Here is a 14,746-nt window from a genome sequence, read left to right as displayed (position 1 = left end):
CCAATTGCTATGATGCACACTGACCACCAGGGAACAGACGCTCAACGCAGGAGCTGCCCCCTGGAGGTCAGTGCGCTCCCACAGGGGGAGTGCAGCTCAGCCACAAGCCAGGCTGATGGCTGGCGAGTGCAGCGGAGGTGGTGGGAGCCTCTCCCGCCTCCGTGGCAGCGCTAAGCTGTCAGTCAGACATCCCCTGAGGGCTCCCGAACTGCTTAAAGGGCGCAAGCTGGGCTGAGGGACCCCCTCCACCACCCCAAGTGCACAAATGTTGTGCACCAGGCCTCTAGTCCTATTTAATAAAAGGCTAATATGCAAATTGACCAAACGGTGGAATGACCGGTCGCTATGACGAGCACTGACCACCAGGGGGCACACACTCAATGCAGGAGCTGCCCCCTGGTGGTCAGTGCACTTCCACAGGGGGAGCACTGCTCAGCCAAAAGCCAGGTTCACAGCTGACAAGCGCAGCGGCGGTGGCAGGAGTCTCTCTCGCCTCCATGGTAGCGCTAAAGACCCATTGGACATCCCCCAAGGGGTCCCAGACTGTGAGAGAACACAGGCTGGGCTGAGGGACCTCATCCCACCCCACCCCCCGCCACGCCTGCCACCCAGTGAACAAATGTCATTCACTGGGCCTCTAGTAATTTATAAAATCAGTAGATCTGAGAGTTTTCTCAAGATGTCCAAGGGCCTGTCTTCACACAGGAACATGACTAAGCCACCTAAGAAAAGCGATTATGGTTTATGATTCCTTCAGAATGTGGTTTCTCTCTTGCCTGCTTTCCTCTGGGTTGCTTCACTCTCAGTTGGGCTGTGACCATGGGGTTGAAGGCAGCTCTTTCTTGGCCACTCCAGCATAGGCAGCTTCTCTTCCCAGTAGTTCCAGCAGAAGTTCCAGGCTTGATTTTCTTGGATGTGAGTCTATCCCTAAAGCAATCATTGTGGCCAAGGAGATGCAAGACAGTGATTGGCCAGAGCTGGTCTCTGGATCCCATCCTGAGCCAGGGTTGGAGTCAGGGGATGGAAAGAGATATGAGTCCTCCAAAGGAGAGTCAGGGTGCTCTTACCAGAAGCAGGGAAAATACCCTGGACAGGGTAAACCCACAGCTATTGGCCACATTTATCTATTTCCTACAAATTTATCAGAGTGACAGTCTCTTCCTTAAGTCTGTGTAGTCATCATAAATTTTTCCTTAAGCTACTCCTGATATATTTGTTGCATATTTCAATATGCTTCTTTTAGTTAATTTGCTACCTTAAGAAAATTAACATTTTGCCATTTCTCATATTTAAATAATATTTTGGGTATTTGCATGCATGGTTATTTAGCCATTTCTCAATCTTCTCCCAACCCAAATGTTTAAATTTTTAAAAATCATTATATATAATTTAAATATATGTGTATGTTTACACACACACACGCACACACACACACACACACACAATAATATTATATATAAAGAAGACTTGCAGACACTTATGCAGTTGGAAGTTGAGAGCAGCATCAGGAATCTGTTGGGAAGTCATGTGACTGGGTCCACCCACCTCCCTGTGTCTGATCTTCTGCCCCAGAATTGTGTGAATGTGTAGCAGTCATAGCCGGTTTTGTGAGCCTATTTTATTTCAATCTATTTTTTAAAATAGTAGTTATTTTTTGGAGGGGGGCAATGGGTTGTGAGGAGACTCTTTATGAGAGAGTTGGTGAGGGAATTGAAAAATTATTTTGTGAAAAGAAAGTTTAGTCTGGAGGAAAGAGAATAAAATGGAGAAGCAATGGCTGGATGTAAATTCCTGCCAGTAACAGAAGAGGTAGATATGTGTATTATTACTAGGGGCAGAGATGGAACGGGTCTGTGGGTATATAGGGTTGGGGAAGAACTTCCTACCCTTGAGAGCTATGTAGGAGTGGGATAAGCTGCCCCATTAGGGACTAATGATTTTCAGGCAGAGCCCACAGGGTTGGGTGAGTGGGGGCATTGGGAATTGTCTGAATTCTTAAACTATATGACTCTCTCCTTGAATCTCTCTTCCATCCCCAAGATTCTATGACTTTATGTCAGGAGAGTGGCGGGCAGGAGGAAGAGTTGTAAGATTTATAATGAAATCAGAGAATAAAACTGTGGAGCCCATTGCTTCAGGTCAGAGAACCTCAACAGGCCAGGCGTTAGTTATTATAGACCGAGGCCAAATTTCTGCTTTGCTCCTCAGGTTGACATCTTCTGTGGCCGAGCACAAGCGTGCAGTTAGACCCAAGCGCCGGGTTCAGGCTTCCAAAAACCCACTGAAAATGCTGGCAGCAAGAGAAGACCTCCTTCAGGAATATACTGAGCAGAGACTAAATGTCGCCTTTATGGAGTCAAAACGGATGAAAGTAGAAAAGAGTGAGTATTTGGAACCACCAACCTGCTTCTGTGTTTGGAAACTGGTGATGTGGTGACATATTTTTAACAGTTGAGGGTGCACATTTTATTTTATTTTTTAATATATAGTTTTTTGTTAATCCTCACCTGAGGATATTTTTTCCATTGATTTTTAGAGAGATTACAAGGGTGGGGGAGAAGGAGAGAGAGAGAGAAACATCGATGTGAGAAAGACACATTGATTGCTTGCCTCCTGCATGTGCCCTGGCCAGGACCTGGGATTCAACCTAAAACCCAGGTCCATGCCCTTTATCAGGAATTGAACCCAAGACCCTTAGGTATGTGGGCTGATGCTCTAACCACTGAGCATTCTGGCCAAGGTGTGATGTGGTGATTTTTGTCCTCCTTTTTCTGCCTTGCAACGGCCAATAATAGTGCTCATAAGACACCCATTAAATAAAAATGAGTAAATTTGTGCACACACGTGCACACCTGCAGAAAATCTGTGTAGAATGTAAAGGCTTTTCACAGAAATTCTTACAGCATTAAGCATCTGTTAATTGGAAAATTCAAATTACCCTGATTTGCTGCAATTTTTCCAAGAGATTGGAGGAAAAGGATGTTTTTGGGCTTTGTAATTCACCCCATTGTCAGCTCTGTAGGGCCCAAACACAATAATTCTCCACTTAATCTTATTCAAGAGGAAATCATTTGATCTCTCAAGGAAAAATGTGCCAAATCACTGCTTTGCCTAATCCTAGATTTTTATATTATTAATTAATGCACAAACCAGTGCTCTGCAAATTGTTTTTGATGGGATGTGGGCTGGGTGGATAGGGAGGACTAGAGAGGGGCAGTGACAGGAGCATGAGGAGGTAGGCTCCAGGCTGTGTGCCTCATTGGTGACAGTGCTGCCCTGCTTTTACCTGCCCAGTAAGGTGGAGTTTCATAGTTTTGAAACAGAGGTTTCCTTGGTAGTGATAATGACATACATAATTGTGCTGTTTTGAATATTCTTCAATTTTGAATATAATTTTTATTTTCCTATAGCACTCATAAACCAATTTCCTAAAGTTTTTCTTAGAAATATAGTATGTAAATAAAGTGATTGAGTCTTGTCAACATAACTGGTTTACTCAGAAAGTATATTTCAGAATCACTGTGCCACATCAATTCTCAAGGTGTGTTATATTTCTTCAGTATTAGAACCTAATCCTAGCAAAATAATTTTTCTGAATTCCTTTCCAGCATATACATTTTTTTAAAACAATGAGTTGGAGAAATGAAGGTTTATTGGAACAAGTCTTATATATCTTTCCTCTATTTCCACCTTTATGGGGTGCCAAGGGTGTCTTTGTGGTGACTGGCACCTATACGTTTGTTGGTCCACATGAAAACTCAGCATCTTGTTATTACAATCTTAAGTTGAAAGCAAAGGACCTCAGGAGATCAGTAATTTATCACTTTGCCTCCAGAAAAATATTGTAAATTAACCATCCCTTATACAATGCCTGCTTTTCTATTTTTGGTAGAAAATAAAGGCTTTTGGTGAAAGACATCTAACAGTCTTCCTTGAGAATGCATTTTCAACATCTCAACATTGTTAGGAATTTATAACAGCTTTGAGTGGAATTTCAACAAATGAGTCCACCTCCTCATTTTATGCTAAAGTAGCTGTGCCACATTGTCACTCAATGCTTATCTCTACGTGGTGAAGTGTGACACTTGTCAACAGCAGTTTATACTTTCAATACAGTGTTGAATTTTTAATACAGGGGTTAAGCATTGCTCTGCATAGTTAATCAAACTTGGGTATGTTCTCCCCCTTAGGATTAACTTTAAAAGAAAAAGATAGCTGGTTATGAATAATTTCTGATTGTAAACATTGTCATTTCACCTGAACATCTTGCTTTCCTGTTTCTTTATTCAATCGGTCCAGTGTCCTCCAACTCCAACTTCTCAGAAGTCACCCTGGCAGGTTTAGCCAGTAAAGAAAACTTCAGCAGCGTCAGTCTGCGAAGCGTCAACCTAACAGAACAGAATTCTAACAACAGCGCAGTGCCCTACAAGAAGCTGATGCTGTTGCAGATCAAAGGTATGTAAGAGCAGGAGGAGTTACATCTGGGCTGGGGCTTCAGTCAGGCAGCATCAGGGGTCCTGACTGCCCTTAACTGCCTGTCATGGGAAGGGAATTCACCTCATGCTTTTGAGGACCTGCTGTGCGCCTGCTGCTGAACTTCCTCCTCTCAAGTAAGCTTTATAAAATCCATGAGGTGGCGTACCACTGAGGCTTAGGGGGTTAGTAATCTGCCTGTGGTCAGCAGCTGTTGAGCAGCATTGAACCTAGGTCTCTCCCATTTAAGAAACAGCTTGGGCAGCTGCCCCCTTTGCCCCATGGCCCCTGCCACACACTGTCAGGCAGTTACCAGACCCCCTAAGTTGTCAAGTGTTCTCTCCACACAGTTGCCTCCCTGAGGCAAACAAGAGTCAATGCAGGGCAGAGGGAGAGAGGTGCATCCTTGGAGAAGGAATACAGAGGAAGCAGAGCAAGTGAGGTAGACCCGGATTCCACTTCATCACCCTTTCTATCCATAGCAAGGGAGACCTAGCTCTGGGCTGTGAGGGCAGATTTGGCTGTGTCCCAGTGGCAACTGCTCAAGATTAATCACCAGGAGAGGATAGCTGAAATCTCCTCTGTCTGGGAGGGTCTCTTGTATGTTGTGCATGTCCACTGTCCTTCCCAGTGACAGGCTCCAATAACCAGCCTCTATTTCTGGTTATAACCCGGAGATGACACTGTCAGGGTGATTGTAGGAAGATCTACAAGGCAGTGCTTGCCTCTAGGCTGATGCCCCTAAGAATTCCCAGCCAAAAACTCTGGAGGAAGCAGAAGCTATGAAAGGCACACTTTCACCTGCGGAGACTAGGAGATGAGTGAACAAGGGAAAGGAGCATGGTGCTGTCTTTCTTGGAGGAAGGAACCCCAACTAACCCATATATGTGCTGTAACAGGGCACTGACAGTGGTCCAGAGGACATGGTGGCATCTGGGAAGGCACTAAAAGGAACGTAATCTATGATGCTGTCATTCTGAATCCCCCTCTGTCATTCCCAGTCATGGGAACTAGTATAAATAGGCCAGACTCTTTAGAATTGAAAGCGATGCTCAGATGGGGCACTTTCTGGTCCTTCCTGTGGCTGGGAGAGTTCTCCTTTCTGGGAGATGGTGTTTCTTTGCCTTGTGTTCAGGAAGAAGACATGTGCAGACAAGACTGGTGGAACCTCGAGCTTCGTCACTCAACAGCGGGGACTGCTTCCTCCTGCTCTCTCCCCACTGCTGCTTCCTGTGGGTGGGAGAGTTTGCAAATGTCATAGAAAAGGCAAAGGTTGGTATCTGAAAAATAATATAGTTTAGTTGAGCATCTCCTTTATACACTGACAGAATCTTCTACCAGTTGCCAGATGATTGCAAAACTTCTCAAGTGCCCAGTTTCATTTGAGTGAGAAGAGATAGATATTGTTCTGAACTTGTCTCAAACAAGCTTTCATTAGGTGTTCATGTGAGGGCAGATTTGGCTGTGTCCCAGTGGCAACTGCTCAAGATTAATCACCAGGAGAGGATAGCTGAAATCTCCTCTGTCTGGGAGGGTCTCTTGTATGTTGTGCATGTCCACTGTCCTTCCCAGTGACAGGCTCCAATAACCAGCCTCTATTTCTGGTTATAACCCGGAGATGACACTGTCAGGGTGATTGTAGGAAGATCTACAAGGCAGTGCTTGCCTCTAGGCTGATGCCCCTAAGAATTCCCAGCCAAAAACTCTGGAGGAAGCAGAAGCTATGAAAGGCACACTTTCACCTGCGGAGACTAGGAGATGAGTGAACAAGGGAAAGGAGCATGGTGCTGTCTTTCTTGGAGGAAGGAACCCCAACTAACCCATATATGTGCTGTAACAGGGCACTGACAGTGGTCCAGAGGACATGGTGGCATCTGGGAAGGCACTAAAAGGAACGTAATCTATGATGCTGTCATTCTGAATCCCCCTCTGTCATTCCCAGTCATGGGAACTAGTATAAATAGGCCAGACTCTTTAGAATTGAAAGCGATGCTCAGATGGGGCACTTTCTGGTCCTTCCTGTGGCTGGGAGAGTTCTCCTTTCTGGGAGATGGTGTTTCTTTGCCTTGTGTTCAGGAAGAAGACATGTGCAGACAAGACTGGTGGAACCTCGAGCTTCGTCACTCAACAGCGGGGACTGCTTCCTCCTGCTCTCTCCCCACTGCTGCTTCCTGTGGGTGGGAGAGTTTGCAAATGTCATAGAAAAGGCAAAGGTTGGTATCTGAAAAATAATATAGTTTAGTTGAGCATCTCCTTTATACACTGACAGAATCTTCTACCAGTTGCCAGATGATTGCAAAACTTCTCAAGTGCCCAGTTTCATTTGAGTGAGAAGAGATAGATATTGTTCTGAACTTGTCTCAAACAAGCTTTCATTAGGTGTTCACGTGTGGTAATTTAGGGGGATTGTTACCTATCCCTCCAGGTTTGAAGTCCTGGTTTTGCTCTCATTCTTGTGTAAAAAAAGAACTGGCACATCACTTCAAAGTTGCTTATCCCAGGTCCCTGTGAAATCCTGCTCAAGACCCAGTGAATGAGGATCTCATGGGGGAAAGTCGAGAGAACAGGTAGTTTTTACCAATTTATGTGATCTATTGAATTTGAATATTAAGAACTGTAGCTCTAAAGAATTGATATCTCTGATTGTTTAGTTACATTTTCTTGATTTTGTTGAAAATATTCAACCACCCATGCCTTGGGCTCCTGGACACCAGGTTTTCCTTCAGATACACACCATTTCTGGTCTTGGATTTCAGAGTGTGCCTCTCCAGCTAGCCACAGGCTGTCTACCCAGATAATGGTGTTCCTCCCTTTTTTCAGGCCTCAGAACTTGCAACTTTAATTCAGACAAAGAGGGAACTTGGTTGTAGAGCTACTTATATCCAAACTATTGAAGAAGGAATTAATACACACACTCATGCAGCCAAAGATTTCTGGAAGCTTCTGGGTGGCCAAACCAGTTACCAATGTAAGAGTTTACTGTATTTCAGAGAATGACAAAACTTAAATATCCTTTCTTCTCCCCTACTTCATCCTTCTAAACCAGCCCCATTTCAGCATTTAATGTAATACCCTCTCATTGTTCGTATCCCAAAGCTGCTGGAGACCCAAAGGAAGACGAACTGTATGAAACAGCCATAATAGAAACAAACTGCACTTACCGTCTGGTGGATGACAAGCTTGTTCCTGATGACGACTTCTGGGGGAAAATCCCAAAGTGCTCCCTTCTGCAATCAAAAGAGGTATAGGGAGTGGGCGGAGCAGTCTGCACAGGGCTGCCCAAATAAAATAGATAGCAAGTGCCCCATAAATGCTAGCTATCGTCAGTACCGTTGTGGATTGGTAACATCTTTTGAAAGGATATTCATTTGTAATTTCCAACCATTACTTCCATCTTGATTACTAATATAGAATTTAGAATATTGTTCAGAGGAGGTTCAATAAATTAGAGAGGCTTTTTCTATTTTAAGCTATATATATGTATGTGTGTGTGTGTGTGTGTGTGTGTGTGTGTGTATACTAGAAGCCCGTTGCAGAAATATTCCTGCAAGAATAGGGCTTCCTCGGGCCAATCTCACTGCCAAGCCCTGGCGCGTGCAGGGTCGCACACGGGGGTCCCGGCTCGGGGCGGGGCTTAGGCGGCATGGGGCTTAGGCAGCATACGGGGGTCCCGGCTGGGGGCAAGGCTTAGGCGCACAGGGCTTAGGCGGCACACGGGGGTCTGGGCTGGGGTGGGGCTTAGGTGACGCAATTGCACTGCCTAAGCCGGCCAGCCAGGGCTGCACATGGGGCCCGGATGGCATCCGGCGCTGGCCAGCCCTGCCTGCAGTATGCAAATTTGCATATGGCGCTGATATATATATATATATATATATATATATATATATATATATATATATATATATATATATATATATATATATATATATATATATATATATATATATATATATATATATATATATATATATATATATATATATATATATATATATATATATATATATATATATATATATATATATATATATATATATATATATATATATATATATATATATATATATATATATATATATATATATATATATATATATATATATATATATATATATATATATATATATATATATATATATATATATTCTTTCTATATGTCCTTTTTTTCTCTCACCCCCTAAATATTAAATACATACTTTACCAGGTCCATTAAGTAAGTAATCTAAGTGTTGAGAGAAAAAGTGCTACTCAAAATTTTATTGAATAGAAGAGTATTATAAAGACTGTAATCTGAAGCTAGATTGATTGTATGGGCATTTAAATGGGGGGAAAAACAGTCACAGAAATAATCAGGAATAACTTTAAAGAGAAAGTGAAATTGAGCCTTGTTTAAAATTAAGTAGAATTTGGATTATTGGAAATGAAGGGAGACGTTATTCTAGGAAGAAAGAGTAGAACAAACCATAGGCTTGAAAATAAGAGATAGTACCTCATTCATGTATTCATTCAGCAAAGAGTAAACCCTGCTGTAAATATAAGTATGGTATGGTCTCTGCCCTTGGGGGTCTTGGAACTATATAGAGGAGAGATGACACCTGTCATCTCTGTGCCTGGAATATATGAAGTAACCTGTATATACTAGATGAATGAATAGAAGAAGAAAGGGAGGGAAGGAGGGAGAAAAGGGAGAAAAGGGAAGGATGATAGGAAGATGGCCTTAACTCTGATAAATCAGAAGTTTTGGGTGGTTTGAGAGTTTAGAGGAGGGAACATTAACTTGGTCATTTAGGACAATGAAACAGAATCCTACCCATCAGGTAGAGGCTGGCTGGAAATTCCAGCTGGTAGATCTTGTTATCTTTTTGTGTTTGTATTGATTGCTCCACCTGGGTTTGTATCATCACCCATTTGATTCACTGTCAGTAGGGAGCCTGATTCAACTGGAGCTTATCCTTGAAGTTAATAAATTCTTCTGTGCCATTCTCCCAGGTACTGGTGTTTGATTTTGGTAGTGAAGTTTACGTGTGGCATGGAAAAGAAGTTACATTGGCACAACGGAAAATAGCATTTCAGCTCGCAAAGCACTTATGGAATGGAACCTTTGACTATGAGAATTGTGACATTAACCCACTGGATCCTGGAGAATGCAATACACTTATTCCCAGGTACTCCTGTGATCTCTCATGTAGAGCGAGCAGATTCCCTCAGGGACCTCAGTTCTCACCCCAGTTGGCTACTGTTGCTCTTCATAGGTTTTTGTTTTCACAAATGACTGCTGTGCAGTACCATGAATATTTACAAAGGAACATTTCTTTAGCTTTTGCCTAAGTAATACAGAAATACAGATGTCTTCTGGAAGATGTTTGTTATATTTCATGTCTTGAAGTGAACAAATTATTTTCACCTGCAGCATTCCAGGTGCTATTGACAGATGAATAGCAATTGTTTAAACAAATTACATGTTGATCTGAAAACTTCCTAGGGTCTGGAATTCAGCCATTGATCTGAAGGTGCAAAAGCAATACATTTCCTTCTAACTTCACACTCTCCCGGCATGGCTCTTGAATTCCAGGGTTTATCATTTATTTGGCAGTAGGTGACATTTATGCCTTCTCTCAGAAGGAGAGGGATGATATGGAATTAAAATAATGATTGTAATATTATTTTCTACAGCATACTGGACTTTTTAAAGTAATTTGGCAAATCCTAAGAATATGCACAAACTCAAAGAAATGTGATCATAAGAAAAATAATTCTTTATGCAAAGGGCTTGTTTTTTTCTTAACAACTAGAAAAAAAAGAAGTGTGTGTCATAGAAATAGGTGTGCATAGGTATCACACAACTGCATTTTAATGGTTTCCATTGAACTAGTATACAAATTTCAACTTTCCTACCTAGTTTTCTGTTTTAAAATCAAGTTATTGATTTTATTATTATCAAATAGAAACTATTAAAAATTCTGTTGATATAAGGTGAAAAGTTTTCAAATCTTTTTAATCACATTTAACCTAAAATTAGTACTGTAATAACTAGCGTTTTACAGACAGAAGCGAAGGCCTAAAAAAATCTTTTACTTAGTATAATAAATTAAAAATACAATGCGGGGGCATAAAATCTGTATGATGAACAATTCCTATTTAGCAGTGACATGCCTACAGATCTGGAAGCAGCTGAGGGAGCACTCAGTCCCCTGGTTTTCAACATCTGCCAGATCAGAATCAGCTGAGGAGTTTTTCTAAAAAATGCATGTGTCAGCCCCAGCCCCAGAGATGTGTTTTCAATTTGTGTGTAGTATCAGTATGTCTTAAAAGCTTTCTAGACATTTTAAGGTGCACCAAGATTAAGCATCTAGCCCTTCTTAAGAAACAAGGAGGCTGAAACCACTGATGTGTCATGACTTAGCACAATTGGATAGTGTGTTTCGTAGAGATGGGGACAAGCACACCTGCTCCCACTCCTGTTCCCACTGTCACACTGAGGCCTGTTCCCTCTCGTATGTGTGCAACCTCACAACTTCAAAGATACGTTTCTAAAGCTGACATCGAGTGCATTTCCTCCAGGCATCTTAGCAAGTCTGCAGAGTCAAATTTATATAAAAGACAGCCATTCAGACATTTCTGATGAAGACCACAGCCTTTCCAAAGAGTCCTGCATTTTCCATCATTGCTGATATTTGGTTTCTTAAGTCCCCTGGGAGAATGCAGCAGCAGTATCTGCACCCTGCTTTGGTCTCCTTTGAGACAGGCAGCCTCTGTGATGTGCCTTTGGGCCAGAAGCTATAGTCTGGTCCAAAACAGGAGCCACAGCAGGGCCCAGCGAGCACTGCCTGAGGCATCATATGCATCCTGGTCATAATTCGCAACCAATGGTTGACTTGGAAGGATGAGAAATGCCTGCACCTTCTTAGGGCTGGACCCTCCATAGCATGTATTTTCTCAGATGTACAGGCATACCTCATTTCACTGCGCTTCACAGATGTTGAGTGTTACACATTGAAGGCAAGACCCTCCACCAGCAAAAAGATTATGACTTGCTTTATTCAATCCACAGTATCTCTGAGGTATGCCAGTACCTTTCTCTCGGTCACCTTTTGTTTCAAGCACAGGTTCACATTCTGAGATACTGAGACAGAAACAGACCTCCAGATTGGGCTGTGTCACTTCCTTCCCTGTGTCCTTGTGCTCTCCCTGCCTACTGTCACGTCCAGGGGCCTAGAAATAAATATGCAAACCTTAACTTCATGGTATATGAAATTATGTTCAGTTTAGTAACAGAGGAGAGTTAGACTGGAGAGTTTGTTGTAACATGACTTAAAATAATAGCGTTCAGGTGAACTCCCATCTATTCCACCTTACAGAAACTTGGTGAGCAGCTGAGGTGCCTGTGGGCGGCATGAAGGAGGCCAGGAAGATATGCATGTAATTCCTGCCTCACCTGCTCCCAGCCTAGTGCACAACCCCCAGGCTATCCCAAACACGAGAACTTGCTAGGATGCAAGAAAAGTCCAGTTCTGACGTGGTCCTTATTGCATTTCAGCTCCTATTTCTGTGGACACAAAGGTTCGCAAGGCTTCGGGCTAAAATAATAAAATGTCACTTATTTGGTAAAATAAGAAAGAACAAACCATTCTATATACTACTTATATATTTTGGGTGTTTTTTGTTTTGTTTTGTTTTTTTCCAATAACCACATGTGTTTGTTTTAGATTCCTTTCCTTTGTTTTATCATGGCTTAACCATGGCTCTTTTCCTGTCTGCACCCCCACCTACCTACCTGCAGAAAAGGACAGGGGCGGCCTGATTGGGCAATATTTGGGAGACTTACAGAACACAATGAGACTATTTTGTTCAAAGAAAAGTTTCTCGATTGGACTGAACTGAAGAGACCTAATGAGAAGAACGCCAGTGAACTTGCCCAGCAGAAGGTATTCCGAGTGGCCAGGTCTCAAACCTCAGGGCTTGGGTTAGGTCCCAACAAAAGAGGCCTGAAAGCTAAAAGACTTCCCAGGATTTACTAGTAGAACAGCAAACCAGTTTCCTACTATATTCCTAGTCAAAGAGTGAAAATAGCCTTGTTTGCACCTTTGGGTTTATGGATGTCCCGCTCACTGTGGTGGGGTAGATATTCAGGCCTCCCCAAGTCTTTCCCATAAATTCAGCCTTTCCCTATTGCAGTTCAATGCCCTGGGACACAGTGTGAAAGCTGTGCTCTTACACTATCTGGTTGACAGTGAAGCAGCATGGAGTGTGAGACAAAATGGCTGGAAAAATAGGCAACTGACCAAACATTTTATGTTCCCTGTAGGAAGATCCTAGGGCTGAAGTCAAGCCATACGATGTGACCCGGATGGTGCCAGTGCCCCAGACGACAGCTGGCACTGTGCTGGACGGGGTGAATGTGGGCCGTGGCTATGGCCTAGTGGAAGGGGATGACCGCAGGCACTTTGAGATTGCCAGTGTCTCGGTGGATGTCTGGCATATCCTCGAATTCGACTATAGCAGGCTCCCCAAACAGAGCATTGGGCAGTTCCACGAAGGGGACGCCTATGTGGTCAAGTGGAAGTACATGGTGAGCACTGCAGGTTAGTGACTTACGTTTTCTTCAAGCTGAGACGGGCCCAGCCCCCACACCGAGGCTGGGAGCCGCAGGGCTGCTGGAGCCCGACTCCTGTGCGCCATGTCTCATGCTGGCTGCGTGGGTGCGGCACGCCAGCATACTCATTCGCTTTGAGAACCACTTAGTAAACCTGTAGATGAATTCCTAACAGCCCAGTACTGCTAACATCCGGGACTTTCCCTTACAGAGAAGAAACTTGCATGTTGGGATTTTTCCAGGAACTTCATTCCCTCCCCTGCCCTGTCCCCAGAGGTTTTCTAGCCAAGTGATCATTTGCCTCCAGATGACATTTGACATGTGGATTGGATGCTGCTTAAAGTAGTTAAGTAAAGCATATGTAGATGATTTAGAACTGAAACCAAATGGTATAACATTCTAGCAAATACATGCACAAAAATAATGTATTAAAAGTAAAAGAAGCTATTTCTGAGAAAGTACAGTGAGTGGACTCTGGAGAAAGAATCCCTTTTCTTTGCCAAAAAGTATCCTTATCCATGTTATGCTCAGTGTCCGTCCTCCCTACCCATTCAGCAGGGAGTTTATGTCACAACTCTGATTTCGAGATTCAACTACAGAAGAATTGATTCACGTCCTTACAAAGGGTCCCCTTTGTCTCCACATGGTTTGCTGATTAAACACCTGTAGACTTAGAACCATTTGATTTCTTAATTTATCAAAAATAAAGCTTTAAATCAACTGCACAGCATTTACTGTGTATTAGAAACTTTATAGGGAACAGGTCAATAATGCAGACCCTGCCTTTAAGAGGTATCTATACTAATAAAAGGGTAATATGCTAATTAGACCAGATAGACCAGACGTCTTCCAGACGTCATTCCTGACAAAGCTGGGGCCTAGGCAGCGCCGCCCGGGTCCTAGGTGCTTGCGGCCCACCCAGGCAGCGCTGCCCGAGGTTCTGGGTGCCTGCCCGGGTCCTGGGTGCCTGCAGCCAGCCCAGGCAAAGCCGGCCCAGGTCCCGGATGCTTGTAGGCTGGCCTGGGCAAAGCCGGCCTGAGTCCAGGTGCCCGCAGCTGGCCAGAGGGAGGGAAGCCCGGGTCCCAGTTTCCTGCGGCCAGCCAGAGGAGGGAAGTTTGGGTCCCGGGTGTGGGGGCCAAGACAAAGGTGGTTAGGGGTGATCAGGCAGGCAGGCAGGCAGGCAAGCGGTTAGGAACCAGCAGTCCTGGATTGCAAGAGGGATGTCCGACTGCCAGTTTAGGCCAGGATCGGGCCTAAACTGGCAGTCAGACATCCCCCGAGGGGTCTCGGATTGCGAGAGGGTGAAGGCCGGGCTGAGGGACACCTCCCTTCCCACTCCCCCATGCACAAATTTTCTATACCTGGCCTCTAGTCTATATATACACACTTATATATATGCCTAAGTGACTGTTACGACCAAACAACTGCCCCCTGGTGGTCAGTGCGCTCCCACAGCCAACCTCCCATGGTCCCGCCGGCCGGCCCAGATCAGCCCCATTGGGACTGGGTAAGATGGCCCCAATCAGCCCCAATCGCCAGCCAAGCCAAGGGACCCCACTGTTGTAAATGTTTGTTCCCCCCACGTCCCGCGTGATTCAGGGTTCAGGATCTGGAAGAGGAGCCACACACAAATGAAAGAGAAGAGACAAGAGATAATTTGGAAATATTGGGGGGCCAGGC

The 14,746-nt window shown here is 43.9% G+C and overlaps 1 protein-coding gene across 2 annotated transcripts in view; it reads left to right on the top strand.

Moving 5' to 3' along the window:
• The window catches only part of SVIL (supervillin), a 115,333-nt gene that overhangs the window by 73,261 nt on the left and 27,326 nt on the right, over nucleotides 1-14,746 (top strand). For both annotated transcript variants that reach the window (XM_014547954.1, XM_014547953.1), the window contains 8 exons: nucleotides 2,209-2,381; nucleotides 4,300-4,455; nucleotides 5,609-5,745; nucleotides 7,294-7,441; nucleotides 7,570-7,715; nucleotides 9,463-9,638; nucleotides 12,254-12,398; nucleotides 12,779-13,055. In XM_014547954.1, coding sequence (XP_014403440.1) covers nucleotides 2,209-2,381; nucleotides 4,300-4,455; nucleotides 5,609-5,745; nucleotides 7,294-7,441; nucleotides 7,570-7,715; nucleotides 9,463-9,638; nucleotides 12,254-12,398; nucleotides 12,779-13,055 — 1,358 coding nt within the window. The remainder of the gene's footprint in view (nucleotides 1-2,208; nucleotides 2,382-4,299; nucleotides 4,456-5,608; nucleotides 5,746-7,293; nucleotides 7,442-7,569; nucleotides 7,716-9,462; nucleotides 9,639-12,253; nucleotides 12,399-12,778; nucleotides 13,056-14,746) is intronic.

The sequence above is a fragment of the Myotis brandtii genome, unplaced genomic scaffold (assembly GCF_000412655.1).
Source record: "Myotis brandtii unplaced genomic scaffold, ASM41265v1 scaffold49, whole genome shotgun sequence".
NCBI classification, from domain to species: Eukaryota; Metazoa; Chordata; class Mammalia; order Chiroptera; family Vespertilionidae; genus Myotis; species Myotis brandtii.
This window is presented reverse-complemented; position numbering and strand designations above follow the sequence as displayed.